Source organism: Terrapene carolina, unplaced genomic scaffold (assembly GCF_002925995.2).
Source record: "Terrapene carolina triunguis isolate 2854851 unplaced genomic scaffold, T_m_triunguis-2.0 Scaffold211, whole genome shotgun sequence".
NCBI classification, from domain to species: domain Eukaryota; kingdom Metazoa; phylum Chordata; order Testudines; family Emydidae; genus Terrapene; species Terrapene triunguis.
Genome location: NW_020664562.1, coordinates 31,391,709 through 31,409,303, shown reverse-complemented (window position 1 = coordinate 31,409,303; position 17,595 = coordinate 31,391,709). Strand labels below are relative to the sequence as shown.

Below are 17,595 nucleotides of genomic sequence, written 5' to 3'. Positions count from 1 at the left end.
CAGTAGATTGTGTAGATCTTCATAAGACACCAACACCTTGTCTACACGCAAAAGCTGTACCACTTTAACTGTACCAGTATAGTTAAAGCAGCACAACCCCCTTTAGTTGGGTGCAGTTATACTGGTATGACTGTGCTTATATCAGGCTGCGTCTATACTTAAAACACTGCATCGGCGCAGCTGCACTGCTGTAGTGCTTTAATGAAGATGCTCTACACCAGGGGTCGGCAACGTTTGGCACGCGACTCGCCAGGGTAAGCACCCTGGCGGGCTGGGACAGTTTTATTTACCTGCTGATGCGGCAGGTTCAGCCGATCGCGGCCCCCACTGGCCGTGGTTCGCCGTCCCGGGCCAATGGGGGCGGCGAGAAGCCGCGGCCAGCACATCGCTCGCCCGCGCCGCTTCCCGCCGCCCCCATTGGCCCGGGACGGCGAACCGCGGCCAGTGGGGGGCCGCGATCGGCCGAACCTGCTGCGTCAGCAGGTAAATAAAACTGGCCCGGCCCGCCAGGGTGCTTACCCTGGCGAGCCGCGTGCCAAACGTTGCCAACCCCTGCTCTACACCGACAGGAGAGAGTTCTCCTGTCAGTGTAGTTAATCCACATCCCTGAGAAGTGGTAGCTATGTCAGTGGGAGAAGCTCTCCTGTTGACATTGCGCTGTCTACATGGGGGGATGGAATGGTGGTGTTAAATGGGTAGAACTATGTTGCTCAGTGGTGCGAATTTTTCACAGCCCTGAGTGATGTAGTTGTATCAATATAGGTCTAGAATGTAGACCAGACCTCAGTATAGCTTATTTCTGTATGCTAGGGATTGTACAGGTATAAATATATCAGTCAAAATCACATCCCTGACTGACATAGTTATACTGGAACAAAAACTGCATGTAGACTACACCTTACACCTCAGCTTTCTCTTGTTCTTTGAAAAGCACCAAAATGGCTAACAATGCTGACATTTAAAATGTCAAAAGCTGATTATACTTCAGAGTTTAACACCCTATTGAGCTGAATGGTAGCAATTTTCACTTGACACAGCTATTGTTTCAGGCTGTCTGCAGACTCAGGCAGACACTACTGCATCATTTTCCTTTATCTCACATTTGGAAGGTTTTCTTTGCAGCCTTGACAGCTAGATACTTATTTAAACAAAATTACAGTTTATATTCTGGAACTAAAGATAGCAGTCACCATAGAAAAGTGCAGTCTCACCAAACTGTTGCATATTGGCCTACTCTGGGACCTGGTTTTAGGAGGAGAGGATGCTCTGGTATTGGAAGAATATGAACAGTGCTTGCAACACTATATTAAACCCAAGGAAACTCTGTCCTGGGTTCAATACACTTCTGAAAAGTTATTTTTAGGGCTGTCAAGTGATTAAAAAAATTCATCGCAATTAATTTCAATTACAACACAGAATACAAAGTGTACAGTGCTCACTTTATATTTATTTTTGATTACAAGTATTTGCACTGTAAAAAAACAAAAGAAATAGTATTTTTCAATTCACCTAATACAAGTGCTGTAGTGTAATCTCTTTATCATGAAAGTTGAATTTACAAATGTAGAATTATGAACATAAGAACAGCCATACTGGGACAGACCAAAGGTCCATCTAGCCCAATATCCTGTCTTCCAACAGCGGCCAATGCCAGGTGCCCCAGAGGGAATGAACAGAACAGGTAATCATCAAGTGATCCATTCCCTGTCTTCTATTCCCAGCTTTTGCCAAACAGAGGCTAGGGACACCATCCCTGTCCATCCTGGCTAATAGCCATTGATGGACCTATTCTCCATGAATTTATCTAGTTCTTTTTTGAACCCTGTTATAGTCTTGGTCTTCACAACTGCCTCTAGCAAAGAGTTCCACAGGTTGACTGTACGTTGTGTGAAGAAATACTTCCTTTTGTTTTGTTTTTTAAATCTGCTGCCTATTAATTTCATTTGGTGACCCCTAGCTCTTGTGTTATTAGAAGGAGTAAATAACACTTCCTTATTTACTTTTTCCACACCAGTCATGATTTTATAGACCTCTATCATATTCCCCCCTTAGTCATCTCTTTTCCAAGCTGAAAAGTCCTAGTTTTATTATTCTCTCCTCATATGGAAGCCGTCCCATACCCCTAATCATTTTTGTAAAATTTCAGAGCCTGGAAGTCCACTCAGTCCTACTTCTTGTTCAGCCAATTGCTCAGACAAACAAATTTGTTTACAATTGCAGGAGATAATGCTTCCCCGCTTCTTGTTTACGATGTCACCTGAAAGTGAGAACAAGCGTTCTCACGGCACTATTGTAGCCGGCTAAAGATTCGTATGTCCCTTCATGATTCACCCACCATTCCAGGGGACATGCGTCCATGCTGATGATGTGCTCTGCTCAATAACAATCCAAAGCAGTGCAGACCGACGTGTGTTCATTTTCATTATCTGAGTCAGATGCCACCAGCAAAAGCTTGATTTTTTTTTTTGGTGGTTCGGGTTCTGTAGTTTTTGCATCGGAGTGTTGCTCTTTTAAGACTTCTGAAAGCATGCTCCACACTCATCCCTCTCAGATTTTGGAAGGCACTTCAGATTCTTAAACCTGGGGTCAAGTGTTGTATCTATCCTTAGAAATCTCACATTGGTACTTTCTTTGCGTTTTGTGAAATCTGCAGTGAAATTGTTCTTAAAATGAACATGTGCTGGGTCATCATCCGAGACTGCAATAACTTGAAATAAAACAGAACAGGGGACATACAATTCTCCCCCAAGTTGTTCAGTCACAAATTTAATTAATAAATTATTTTTTAACGAGCATCAGCATGGACGCATGTCCTCTGGAATGGTGGCCAAAGCATGAAGGGGCATACAAATGTTTAGCATATCTGGCACGTAAATATCTTGCAATGCCAACTATAAAAGTGCCATGCAAATTCCTGTTCTCACTTTCTGGTGACATTGTAAATAAGAAGAGGGCAGCATTATCTGCTGTAAATGTAAATAAGCTTGTTTGTCTTGACAATTGGCTGAACAAGAAGTACGACTGAGTGGACTTGTAGGCTCTGAAGTTTTACATTGTTTTGTTTTGGAGTGCAGTTATGTAACAAAAACAAATCTACATCTGTAAGTTGCACTTTCACGACAAAGAGATTGCACTACAGTACTTGTATGAGGTGAATTGAAAAATACTATTTGTTTATCATTTTTACAGTGCAAATATTTGTAATAAAAATATACACTTTGATTTCAGTTACAACACAGAATACAGTATATATGAAAATGTAGAAGAACATCCAAAATATTTAATACATTTCAATTGGTATTCTGTTTAACAGTGCAATTAAAACTTCGATTAATGGCAATTAATTTTTTTGAGTTAATCGCATGAGTTAACTGCGATTAATCGACAGCCCTAGTTATTTTTATTTATTAAGATTGGTTGGCACAATAAGACAGGGACAGAAAGCCCAAGGGGAAGGGAGAAGTAATCTGAAAGCCACTTAGATTAGGGATAAACTTAGTGGTAGAAATAAAGGAAGCTTTCTCTAAAATAGGATGCTCAGCATCTGGCCTGTATATTCAGATACATTCACTATCTGGAACTGTCACACTGGAGGAACTGGGACGTAAACAGAATGAATAGATTCATAAATATTAAGACCAGAGTTGTCAGACTGGCTCCCACTCACCCACTACCTCATGCTTAAATGTAACATCACCTTCAAAACCCCACTCCAGCCTAGATAACTAATCTCATTTTGTATAGTCTCGCCCTTTGTTCTTTCACAGGTCCTTCTGTCACTTTTATCATCAAGTTTTACCTTGTTACCCCATGCGTATGGAATGCCCTCTCAATCTCCTATGCACCCATCCCCACCTCTCATCTAAATATTTTCTAAACATCCTCTCCACTGTGAACCCCACAAACATAAACAAAATAAATAATAAAAACATTTAACTTATTTGAAAATAGTAATAAAACTATTCTGGGCCTCAGCTGTATCTGATCTTTCTTTTAGACTGTCTCTGTCCTTGGGATTTTTGACAAATATTTTCCACTGTTGCTAGCACCTGTTCAGCTCCACCTGTGGCAACAACAGTGGGGCCCCTAGTGTAGATAAAACTTCTGTGGTTGCCAGTGTTTTTAATACCATGTCATCTAATCAGTACAATAGTAACAATCCCTGAGAAATTTTTAAAATGGAGTCAGCCATGTAAGCAGAAGATTAATGATTTCGTCAATGAGTGCATTAAATAATGGAGAAAGTAGATAGGTGGAGAGACAAATCTCCAAAAGGCAAAAGCTATATCTCAGTACACTTTGTTCCCAGTCAGATAGAAACCTTTAGTGATAGTTTCATTACAAAGTGGAGACATAGTTGAATAAAGAGCTGTATTTAGGGGAATAACTTTTGTCATTAGAGCTTTTCCTTTCATTTGAACTGATTTAATATTCCATTAGAAATTAATGAGCTCTGTTGTACTAGGTAATCTGTTGATAGTTATAATCACTTCCTGCATGTAACTACTGACTGCTCTGTGTCTAAAAGGGTAAGTTTCTAAAGTAGTTGATAGCATGGTCAGATTTTATGGGTGAAGTTGAAAACAGTGGTTCTTTTGTTTTAAGATCGAATGTTCTGCTTTATAAGAAAAGCATTCATTTAAATTCAGTATTATCATGTCACTTTTGCAAAGCTGTATTCAGCAATCTGTCACCAATTCTATTATAAAGTCCTATTTTTAAGGGATTTATAGCTAAATGGGAAGATATATTCTGGAGTGAAACTAATCGTCCATGAGTTATCACTTGGGGAAGAGGACTTTTTGTAGATGCTAAGGAGCACGTTGTTATAGTATGATGTGTGAAGTTATAGGTGTGCAAAACTGATTATCATAAACTGGAACAGTGTAATTAATTCCCTGTGTACTGCATTGAAAATGCATGACTTACCCTTTAAAATGGACAGTAAACCATTTGAAAATTAAGCATTGGATCTCAGTGGCAGTGTCTAGCATAGCCCTGCTTTCTTTTGACAGTCCACCAGAAAGTTGTTATAATTAGCCTGGAATACAAAAGTTAGTTTGAAGTACCACATACATGTTTCCAGTCAACACCACTTAATTTGGACCCTGATAATAAGAACACCTGCTTAAGTAAAGAAACTAAGTGGGGATTGAATTTAATGAGATTTCACTGCTGTTTGCTAGATACATCTTGCACTTTATAACAGGCATGTGTGTTGCAGCATTTTGGGCCCGATTCCTTATGTGTAAAACACACCATCCTCTATTCCCCCCAACCAAGTCTTCTATTTGGCTTTAATCTAGATTTAAAAATGATTTGTGCTATAAGAGTTAGACTCTGTAGGAAGTTTAAAATTGCCACATGTCTTACAGAACACCATATACTACCAGGCTTCCCACTGTCTTGCTCAGACACAGGCACACACAAACTGGAAGCAGGCTTTTGAGACAGTTATGCTCCTAGCAGTTGCTCCAGTTCAGATATTTTTGTGGGGGGGGAAATTTCAGTCCCTGTCCTCCGTGGCAGGAACCCTATTCCTGTTTATCCCCCTTCCTTCCCACCCTAGCAGGGACCCTGAGTCCACCTCGGCTGAGGAGTCTCCCCTCTGCACCCACACAATGCATGAGTTGAGTTCTCGGCAGATCCTCCTGTACTGGGGCAGACTCCACATGCACCAGGTCTCAACACCCTTTGGCCCAGTCACCCTTTTGTCTGGATGGAGGGGCAGCTGGGCCAAATTTGAGTCATGTTGCAACCCCGTGCACCAGGTCACAATGCTACTTGTTGAAATTTGTCCCAGCTGACACTCCATCTGTATGGTCAAGCGTCTGGGTCAAATTTCAGTGGCATTTCAAACACATAGCCCAAGTGATTAGAATATCAGGGTTGGAAGGGACCTCAGGAGGTCATCTAGTCCAATCCCCAGACAGATTTTTGCCCCAGATCACTAAATGGCCCCCTCAAGGATTGAGCTCACAACCGTGGGTTTAGCAGGCCAATGCTCGAACCACTGACCTATACCTCCTCTGGACTGCTCCGACAGCAGCCATACTGATTTAGTATGGGACCACTGCTTATAAGTTCCATGAAAACCTTGGGGGAGGAAAATTGCCCCCCATTGGCACCACTGGCTGCTAGAGTAGGTGTTAAAATAGTAGACAATGATATTTTATTTCCTATGTCGTCTTGTAAGCTGGATGAATGGATTTATTGAAAATAAACTCAGTTCTCACTGAAATACACCTCTACCCCGATATAACGCTGTCCTTGGGAGCCAAAAAATCTTACTGCGTTATAGGTGAAACCGCGTTATATTGAACGTGCTTTGATCCGCCCAAGTGCGCAGCCCCGCGCCCCCCGGAGAGCTGCTTTACCGCGTTATATCCGAATTCATGTTATATCGTGTCGTGTTATATCAGGGTAGAGGTGTAGTATGTATTTCAGGAGAGGATTGGAATAAAATTCCTATCTCACCCGAACTACTCAGGATAATAAGTTGTATTATTATGTTATAGTTTCTCCACCAAAATAAGGGAATGAAAGATGGGATTCATGCATAGAAAAACTAATACTACAACATACTTTTAATTCATATAAAAATTGAAATTTGAATTATAAGTCCTAAATTTATAAATTCTGCCCCTGAAATGCTCTGATAATGCAAATGCTAGACATCTTTACATGCTTTGGGATTTTCTATTTTCTATAATTCATTCACCATAAGATTAAAAAAAATACTAACTTCTGTTATAAAAGACATTTTATAAATTTTAGATTTGTTTTCCGTGAGATGTCCATTAAGAACATTGATTTCATAACTTCATTGTTATCTCAGTGGAAATACTGTAACGTGTGTCTGAGGTGCACGGGAAGTGTGGGAACATATGGTGTTCTGAGATGTGTGGCAATTTTAAACACATTGTTTATAGTACAAAACCTTTTAATAATCCAACATCTACTTAAAGTTCAGCTTAATTTCTAAAGCAGATTTCAAAATGCATTTTGTGCCACATCTAAATGCGATTTTTATATTAAATGCATATTAAATATTTTTGAATGCTTGTCAAGGCATGGTACATGAGAACCTCTTGTTCTGAATTCACTGTTGGAATAATAGGTGCAACTACATTGATATCATTAGAGTTTCACTCATCTGTAGCGGCAGTGAATTAGGTGCCACCTGTTTATTTTTTCACAATTTTGTTTCTAACTAATATAAATGCTTTTTTATCTGACAGCGTATTAAAGAAGACAGCCTTGTCGACCAAATCAAAGCGATATGCGTGGGTGATCATATAGAATCTATAAATGGAAAAAATTTGGTGGGTTATCGTCATTATGAAGTTGCCAACCTTTTAAAAGGACTGGAGAAGGGTCAGACATTTAAACTAACATTGATCGAGCCTATGAAAGCATTTGGTGAGTGACATGCATACTGTCCACCCCTTGTAACTGGAAATTGAAATACCATGCCTGCATTGTTTTGTTTGTTTTTCAAACACAGTGAAATTTATCCTAGGTAACCTAGTTGCCTAGAGGAATTGAAGTGTTTTGTTTTTAAACTATAGGAAAACAAAGTTGAACTGGAAACCTTGAGAGTACTTTAAGATGTTAAGACGCTACCTATGGTCTTTTGCTCAAGTTTCACTATAACTGTAGTTCAGTTTCATTTGACTTGTGAGCTATATTCATTTTCAGTTTTTATTTTCTTGCAAATTTCCTTGGAATTTATCAGTGTTTATTACAATCAGTGCATAAAATTGACTTGACGACAGTTTTCTAGGTAAATATCAGGGTTACTACTGGGGGAAGGGAGAACAGAAAAATATGTAACAAATAAAGAAAAGTAAGAGTATTGAAAGTAAAGGCAGTTTAATGCTGTGGTTTATTTAATGAACTGTACCTTAACACATGCACACACGTATGCGTGTGCATATCTTCCTCTGCATTGCCTAACTTGAATTGACAGCCTCGTATTTACACTTATGCCAATTTATTATTAACATAAACACATCTACCTAATGTATTGGATTTTCTTAACATAACCAGTATTTTCACATATTTGGGTGGTCTAAAATTCAGGTGAAAATTGTTTTTGTAAAATAATAGTTTTTGTAAAACCCAAGATTTTTGGGGTAAAAATGAATAAAAAACCAAATCTTTTCTATGTTTCATGTACAGTAATGGGTTTGAACAAGACGCAGCTGTAGTCTAGTGCTCTGTGTACATGTAGCGAGTGACTTTCTCTTGTGCCCCAGAGTGACCCTAAACTTAATCAAGTCAATGTGTGGGTCTTTGAGGCTATTTTTATTAAATGTAGATTGCTTTCTTAATCTTTCTGAAAATGGAAGTCATAGACTCTTAGGACTGGAAGGGACCTTGAGAGGTCATCTAGTCCAGTCCCCTGGACTCATGGCAGGAGTAAGTATTATCTAGACCAGGGGTCAGCAACCTTTCAGAAGTGGTGTGCCGAGTCTTCATTTATTCACTCCAATTTAAGGTTTCGTGTGCCAGTAATACATTTTAACGTTTTTTTAGAAGGTCTCTTTCTATAAGTCTGTAATATATAACTAAACTATTGTTGTATGTAAGGTAAATACGGTTTTTAAAATGTTTAAGAAACTTCATTTAAAATTAAATTAAAATGCAGAGCCCCCCGGACCAGTGACCAGGACCCGGGCAGTGTGAGTGCCACTGAAAATCAGCTCGCGTGCTGCCTTCGGCACGCGTGCATTAGGTTGCTTACCCCTGATCTAGACCATCCCTGACAGGTGTCTGTCTAACCTGCTCTTAAAAATCTCCAATGATGGAGATTCCACAGCCTCCCTAGTAGGGTTGCCAACTTTCTAATCACACAAAACCAAATATCCCTGTCCCCAAGGTCACGCCCCTGCTCACTCCATCCCCCCCTCCCGTTGCTCACTCTCCCTCACCCTCACTCACTTTCACCAGGCAGGAGGTTGAGGTGCGGGGTGTGTGTGAAGACCCCAGCTTGGGCTGCGGGCTTTGTGGTGGGGCCAGGGATGAGGGGCTTGGGGTGCAGGAGAGGAATCAGGTTGGGGCAGAGGGTTGGTGTGCGGGGGGGGGGGGGGGGGGGGAAATGGGGGGGGGGTACGGGCTCCAGAAATGAGAGGTTCAGGGTGCAGGAAAGGGCTCCGGGCTGGGGCAGGGGGTTGGGGTACTGAGGGGGTGAGGACTCCGGCTGAGGATGCAGGCTCTGGGGTGGGGCTGGGGATGAAGGATTTGAGGTGCAGGAGGGGGCTCTGGCCTGGGGCCAAGGCTTTCGGAGTGCAGGAGGGGGTGTGGACTCCGGCTGGGGGTATGGGCTCTGGGGTGGGGCCTTGGATGAGGGGTTTGGAGTGCTGGGGGGGGGGGCCCGGGGCGGGGGCGGGGGGTTGGGGTGTTGGAGAGGTGTAGGGTGCAGGATCTGGGAGGGAGTTTGAGTGTGGGAGGGGACTCTGGATTGGGGCAGGGGGTTGGGGTCTGGAAGGGGGTTCGGAGTGCGGGGTCCAATCACCACCCAGGTCCAATCACCACCAACCTTCTTGGTGAAAACTGAAACAAAGAAGTCATTAAACACCTCTGCCATTTCCACATATTCTGTTATTGTTTTTTCCCCTCATTGAGTAATGGGCCTACCCTGTCCTTGGTCTTCCTTTTGCTTTTAATGTATTTGTAGAATATTTTCTTGTTATCTTTTATGTCTCTAGTTAGTTTGATCTCGTTTTGTGCCTTCGCCATTCTAATTTTTCCCCTACGTACTTGTGGTGTTTATATTCATCCTTTGTAATTTGACCTAGTTTCCACTTTTGTAGGACTTTTTTTTTAATTTTTAGATCATTGAAGATCTCCTGGTTAAGCCGGGGTGGTCTCTTCCCATACTTCATTTCTTTCCTACACAGTGGGATAGTTTGCTCTTTGCCCTTAATAATGTCTCTTTGACAAACTGCCAACTGTCTTCAATTGTTTTTCCTCTTAGACTTGCTTCCCAGGGGATCTTACCTACCAACTCCATGAGTGTGCTAAAGTCTACCTTCTTGAAATTCATTCTTTATTTCGCTGTTCTCCCTCATACCATTCCTTAGAATCATGAACTCTACCATTTCATGATCAGTTTCATCCAAGCTGCCTTCCACTTTCAAATTCTTAACCAGTTCCTCCCTATTGTCAGAATCAGATCTAGAACAGCATCTCCCCTAGTAGCTTTCTCCACCTTCTGAAATAAAAAATTGTCTCCAATAAATTCCAAGAACTTGTTGGATAATCTGTGCCCTGCTGTGTTGTTTTCCCAACAGATGTCTGAATAGTTGAAGTCCCCCAACACCACCAAGTCCTGTGCTTTGGATGATTTTGTTAGTTGTTTTAAAAAAAGCCTCATCCACTTCTTCCTGGTTTGGTGGTCTGTAATAGACCCCTACCATGACATCACCCTTGTTTTTTACCCCTTTTATCCTTACGCAGAGACTTTCAACAAGTCTGTCTCCTATTTCCATCTCAACCTCAGTCCAAGTATATACTTTTTTTTTTTTTAATAATATATAGGGCAACACCTCCTCCATTTTTCCCCCTGTGTGTCCTTCCTGAGCAAGCTGTACCCTTCTATACCATAATGAATGAATGCTTCTTGCATTCAGCTCCTCTGAGCATTGTACCTGGAAGGGTGAGTGCTTTCTGAAGTTGGTCAGCAGTGCAGACCACTGTAGGCTGGATCACGTCATGAGGTGCTTGCCCCCAAACTCATCATCCTGCCCCTCCGCCCACACACACTTACATGCAGAATAGGTAGCGGTGTTGTTTTACAGAACACACTGATGGTATCTACACAGAGACTTTGTGACTCTTGCACTGGGTCAGGACTCCCCCCACCCCCCCCTTACCTGTCCAGGTCCTTGGCAATGCAATATGGTTGAGCTGTGCTGTCATGGTTTCCATACTGACAACAGCCTTTGAGCCTATTTAAAAGGGGTAGGGTTCTGCAATGTATATATTTTCTACAGAAAAGATAGAGGCAGAGACTGAGATTCTGTAGTGTACCTGTTTACCTTGCTCTGCCTGTGCCCTGCTACCTCTCTGTGTGCATCCTTCACCCCATGGCAAGCATCTGTGGGATGTGAGGAAAGCATGTGACAATGCATCAGAGGCTATTAACCCATCTCCGCCCATGCAGGAGGGAGCAGTGACTCTTTATGAGATAATTATTTATATCACTAATCATCTGTGTATTTTTTTTAACAAGCCATTGAAAATTAAACAGTATACATGTAGCTGAACATTTCAAAAGAGAAAAAAAATATTTTCTAGTTTTATTTCCATCATTTTATTCAAGATTTTCCCATAACCTTTTCTATACAAAATTTTTCCATAATCATAAATCATTCAAAATAAAATGTTGACAAATCATTGATAAGCATTGGCATATGCAAACTCTGGGTTGTCCACCACTACCTCCAATTTCAGCAGCAAGTTGAAATATTTGTTTTCCAAGTCATTGTAATCTGTGACCAATCTAGGAAGACTGTAATGCACCAGTGTGGACACTTGGTGTCAGAATAACTGCAGTAATTACACAGAATGAAAGAAACTGGAAGTGTGTTTTTTATGCTTGGTGCTACAGCATGGTAAGAGAGGTGTGGGTGTTACCTGTTGCCTCTAAAAATAGTTGTGTATATATATTTAACAAATATATATTTGTTTATATTGCACATATGTACTTAATAGTGATGCTAAGAATATAGAACGTTGCAAATGGCAACATGGAAACAATTGATTTTGATATCATTTGATATTCAAAATAATTAGTGCAATAGGGATGAGAAAAATCTTCCAGGATATTTCTTCATGCTCTAGACATGGGGATACTAGCAGATGTTGTTACTTGGAGAGGGCACACTTTCCCCTCCTCCTCTCAATACGTAAAAATGTTGTGTGTCCTATATAGATAATGTGTTTCTTTGAATGATTGTATTAGGAAATTGGTTTATGGAGGATTTTGAGGAGATATAAACCACAAATGGAATTATATTCACCACAGCCCATTTGTTACTGTTTTAAAAAAAACAAAACAAAAAACATATAGCTCCATATGTAGAAGAAATTGTGTCAACATAGCCTGAGTTCTTACCACGTGGGGTTAGCCTGGAACTTTAGGCATATCCCTGAGCAAGGGGCAGTGTTTAAGCTGCATCACTCCAAGAATAGCTGCAGAAGGCATGGTGACTGGGAGTCAGACCTCTGTGTCATGCCTGCTTACTCCTTACTCCCCGGGGATGAGGGAAGAATAATAATTTACCAGCTGCACCTCCTCTTCCCCTGCAAACACACACACCCTGGCTCAGTTATTCTGGCTAGTGAGTAGGGATATGATGCACCCAAAAGGTTTACTCATTTTCCCACCACTGTGCCCCCATTCCCCATCCAGGAGTGCTGCTCAGGAGAAGCAGTAAGCTAGGCAAACGGGTAGCCTGAGTAAGAAAGGGGTTCTTGCTCTCCCTTGGGTAGGCATGTGATCTGAGTGACAAGCTAGCCCTCTGTGAAATGTTTTGGCATCAACAGAAGCTAATTGGAGTAAGTATAGCACAATTTTTAAAATTTGAATAGTGATAGAATTAATAAAAAGGTCCTGTTCTGGCCAGTATAACTTAACAGGCAGTTTGGCCAAAATGTTGGGTGCCTGTTGCAAATCTACAATAGCATATATGTCAAATCATGAGTAAAGATACTACTGGTGGTAGAGCTAATGTAAGTGTATCCTTCATCAGGAATGAGAATTTGAAATGTTTCTTGTTAAAGAGAATTTAACTTCCCCCTTGTTACTGCACCCTGAGTACAAAAACTATACAGAGGGTTAAACAAATGTGAGTAATAGAGACTGTACAGCATCAGTTTATTAAAATGAGCTAAAGTAAAATTAGTGTTTTGAAAAGTGAATTTTAAATTTGAAAAGTAGAAATTCTCCTCACATAATCTGACTCTATAGACTAATAAAGCAACCAGCTGGAACCCATCTGAATAAAATGAATGTAAAATACTAAAGATTCATCTTTTTAAAAGCAAGATTATTAAGAAAATGTCATGGACAGGGAATTCTTTTGAGGGGTAATTCTGGAAGGATAATGATCAATTTTAAAGGCTTTAGACTACTAAATTCCTGGGTACTATGACTCTACTTTTGCATTTGGAATTATATTTTAATTATATTACAGAATTGGGGGGGGGGGGGAAGGGGGTTGTAAGAAGTTGTATTTTTCCACTCTAATTCCTCATATAATACAGTACATGAGTAATAGTGCTAAAGTGAATAATGCATCTCTTTAGGAACACTGGTCACTAATTTTATGAAGCAGTTTTCAAGAGAATATGCAAATAGGCTGTTTTTCTTAAAATTGATAACCAAGTTGTTGTTGTTTCCCTATGCATGGGCATATAATAGCATGGATGAAAAGTCAGGCATAAAGTGACAGTGTAAAGCTCCCCATGGAAAGAATTAAAGTAATGCAGCTTATTAAAGTAATACAAGACTTTTTTTAAAAAAAATTCTGTAAAGAGTAAAATACATTTTGGATTACTTTCTAGAGAGAGACCAATGCTTTTTTTACTATATCTTATTATATTTTATTAGCTCAGACATATGCTGAAATAATTTATCTTGAAACAGAGAGACAGATTTTTAATAACTGAAGAAAGGATTTCTTATTACTAAGTGTGTGACCGGGGTCCTAGTGGGGGCCAGCTATGGTCACTCAACTAGGGTGAACTGCAAAGAATGGGGCAGACAATCCCCATAAAGCTGGTGGATATTCCAGTATCTAGATTTACCCAGCCAGCATACAACAGCTTCTTTATTACCTTACTGGTTACTCAGAAGTCCAAACAACACAGTTCCCTTAAAGTGATCCAGCCTCACGCCTCCATCCAGGTACCCACATCAAATATGATGAAAAATTTTGTAAACCTTATTTCATCATATAAAAGAAAGGTTCTACCAATCCCAAAGGATCGGACACATTACCTCCCAGGTTAACGAATGTTTCAGATCTTACCTAAATACATGCTACAGCCAATTCTTATTAACAAAAATCTAAAGGTTTATAAAAAAAAAAAGGTGAGAGTTAAAATTGGTTAAAGGAATCAGTTACATACAGTAATGGCAAAGTTCTTGGCTCAAGCCAGCAGTTTATTCCATCACTGCTGTAAGCCTAAGTCAAGTCTCTGGAGTACATCCACAGCTTGGATGGGTCATTCAGTCCATTGTTCAGAGCTTCAGTTTGTAGCAAAGTTCCTCCAGAGGTAAGAAGCAGGATTGAAGACCAAATGGAGAAGATGCAGCTACTTTTTATAGTCTTTTGCCATGCAGCCTGTGCTTCCTTTGTTTCAAACACAAGCTGCCCAGCACATGGGTTGGAAGCCTTAGAGTTCTGTCCATGGGCATGTCCCTGCATGCCTTGCTGAGTCATAAGGTGTATCTGCCTTCTCTCAATGGGTCAGTTGTATAGCTGATGGTCCTTAATGGGACATCAAGCAGGCTAGGCAGTGTTAATGCCAAACTGTCTGGGGGTGTAACCCAGAAGCATAGCACAAGTTTGAAATACAGACATACATACATATCTATAACTCATAATACAAAGGTGATACAAACATTTAAACAAGATTATCACATCTGGCAAATTATAACTTTTTGCAGATATCTTACATGGCTGATTACTTTGTGGGTGTTACCCCAGGAACAAACATTTGAAATCCAGGTATAGAGCCAATACTTACAACTGTAAATACAAAAACGATGCATGCATACAGATAGCATAATCATAACGAGCAAATCATAACCTTTTCATAGACATCTTACTCTACAACCTTTGTACAATATTTGCTGCAAATATATAACAGTGGTTGCAATAATTATCGATATGGTCATATTTTAATCAGGTAATGTCACAAAGTGTTATCTGGAAATTGTGTAGTCTGATACATCAACATTTATTCAGAATGTTTGTAAAATTATTTCTACAGTAATTTAAAAAATTAAAATTCACTGTTTGTTCTGGATAGTTCAATTTCATTTGAAACAGTCATTTAATGTTTTACAATGTGTAATATAAAGTTAGTGTGTGGATTTGTTGTTCATGAAAGGTTCAGTGTGACAATTCTATATGCAGTTCAGACCTGTAAAACCCCTGCTATTCATTTCTGAGACTTTCTTAAATAGATTATGAGTTGTGGAAAAGTTTGTAGTATGCATAAATGAGGACTAAGGGTCAGAGTACCATTTTTACTTGTGACCTGAATGCTGTACTTAGGTTTCCAGAAGCTAAAGGCTAGTGTAAGCCTACACTGCCACCTACTCTCAATATACAGTATTTATTTTGAGATTAGATAGCTACTGTATCGTCTTCTAACTTGGATTTCTAGCTAGTCCATAAACAGTGGTTTTTCTGTTTTATTTTGTCATAAATGTAGTATATGTGCAGCATTGAACTAAGTACTGTACCTGTAACGAACTAATTTAACACATACAGAACTAATGCTGTGTATATATACACTGTATCATATTTTATATATATGTGTGTGTGTGTGTATATGTCTGTGTGTATGTATAGATATTTCCAAACAAAGAACCTTCATTAACTCTGAGTTAAGATTTGTCAAGTACATTTTCTTATAATGTAAACATTAAAAAGCAAAGCTAAGGTAACACCTGAAACAGTATCAGTCTGTAAAGCATTAGTCTGCTACAATCATGGCACAGCTGCTCCAGTCTTGCAGCTGATAGCACATGGACAGACTGCAAGTGACTCTTAATTAACAGCTTAAAACAGACTCCACATGAATCAGGAATAAAACAGAAGAAGAACAAGACAGTGATAATGGGCCACAGTTTAGCAGTTCTGAATTTTAAGCTTTTGGGATACTTTTTCAGCATATTCCCCTAGCTTCCACCAAACAAAGGAAAGAACTGGTGGAGAGAGTATTTCCAGATTAAGAAGATAGGGAGTCCATTTTTGTACAATCAGTTCTGCAACACCCACATCAGTCAACAGATTAAGGCCAGTTCAGCTGCTTATGGGTTGACAGATCAGAACAATGCTGCCAACCTTACAGATAAAATTCTATCCTAAGTGGCACTGCCCCTGTGAGGCTGAGACATGCCACGTCTAACAGGTCTCAGGCTTTCTTCTATAACTACCAGAATGCAGTTCAAGTCTTACCCAAAATTAAACCAGGAGGCCCAGGGATAGATGAGCACTAGGTATGAAATCCTGGACCCATTGAAGTAAATGGCAAAACTCCTGTTGATTTCAGTGGGACCAGAATTTCACCCCAAGAATCTCATCCTACATGGTTGAAACTGATCCAGGTGCTTGGCACAGAAGAACCAGACAGAATCTTCATCTAGTTTCAGACCTAATTAAATTGACACTATGACCCAAGTAGCAATGGTGCTCACAGCACAGCCTTAGTGAAAGGATGTTGTTATAAGCTCAGTGCAGCCTTATGAAGGGTTGAGTTAAAACATCATTGAGATTGATAGTAATGAACTCACCCTTCAATTAACATAACCGTAAGGATAAGACCCCACCTAAGACAAAAGGAGCATGTGAACCCATTCAGGGGTTTTTTGCTAAATATTGTTTTGGGTAGATGTGTGGGGGTGAGGGAAGGCAGAGCACAGGGAAACTGACCAGAATAGAGAAGGAGTTAGAGGCAAAACATCAAGAAAGCCAAGCAGTACCTGGGGAGCACAATGTGACCCTGTAAAAAGTTAGAGAGAGCACTTTGGGGTCTGTTCATTGAAGAGGCTTGGAGCTGTAAGCTAAGGTCTGATCTACACTTAAAATGTAGTCTGATACAGCTGAGGCACTTGGGGTATGAAAAATCCACACCTTTGTGTGCGGTAGCTATGCCAACCTAACCCCCAGCAAAGACTTAAGGAGCTGAACATTCAGCTCTGGAAGGAAATAAAGAGTCACCGATCACAGTGGAAGACAACCCCCTGGATGATGAATTGAGCCAGCCAGAGGACTTGAGTAAGACCAGTCATTTACAATCATTTTCTGCTCCATTTGTAACCTACAGAGGCTCAGATGGGAGAGGTCTGGCTGTCCCAGCTCAAAAATGATGCAAAAGCCCACTATCTTTGAGGGACAAACTCCGTGGTAGGCTTATCTGAATTCAGCATTATAGCTCAAATGAATGGCTGGGAAGAGGGACAGAAAAGGGTGTTTCTAGCAGCCAACTGGGGTGGCTCAGCTCTGACGGTGCTACAGAACCTACCCCCAAAAAAGAGAGAGCGTTATCCAGGCCTGGTACAAACCCTGGACATGCGGTTTGGAGCTAGCCATCAACTGAAGCTGGTGCAAGCATAGCCAAGAGGGAGAAGGAAAGAAGAAATGCCATCTGAACTGGCAATATGACTTGTGTTCCTGGCATACCCAGGTACCACCAAGGCCTTCCAGGATAGATTTGGCAATAGACCAGTTTATAGATCAGGGTTCGGCAACCTTTTGCACACAGCCTGTCAGGGAAATCTGCTGGCGGCCGGGACGGTTTGTTTACCTGCAGCGTCTGCAGGTTCGGCCAATCGCAGCTCCCACTGGC

The 17,595-nt window shown here is 40.6% G+C and overlaps 1 protein-coding gene across 1 annotated transcript in view; it reads left to right on the top strand.

Moving 5' to 3' along the window:
- LOC113407364 (PDZ domain-containing protein GIPC2-like) overlaps window positions 1-17,595 on the top strand; it is a 61,566-nt gene that overhangs the window by 25,187 nt on the left and 18,784 nt on the right. Inside the window, exon 2 of the mRNA XM_026655780.1 lies at window positions 7,239-7,422. Within this exon, the coding sequence (XP_026511565.1) occupies window positions 7,239-7,422 (184 nt within the window). The remainder of the gene's footprint in view (window positions 1-7,238; window positions 7,423-17,595) is intronic.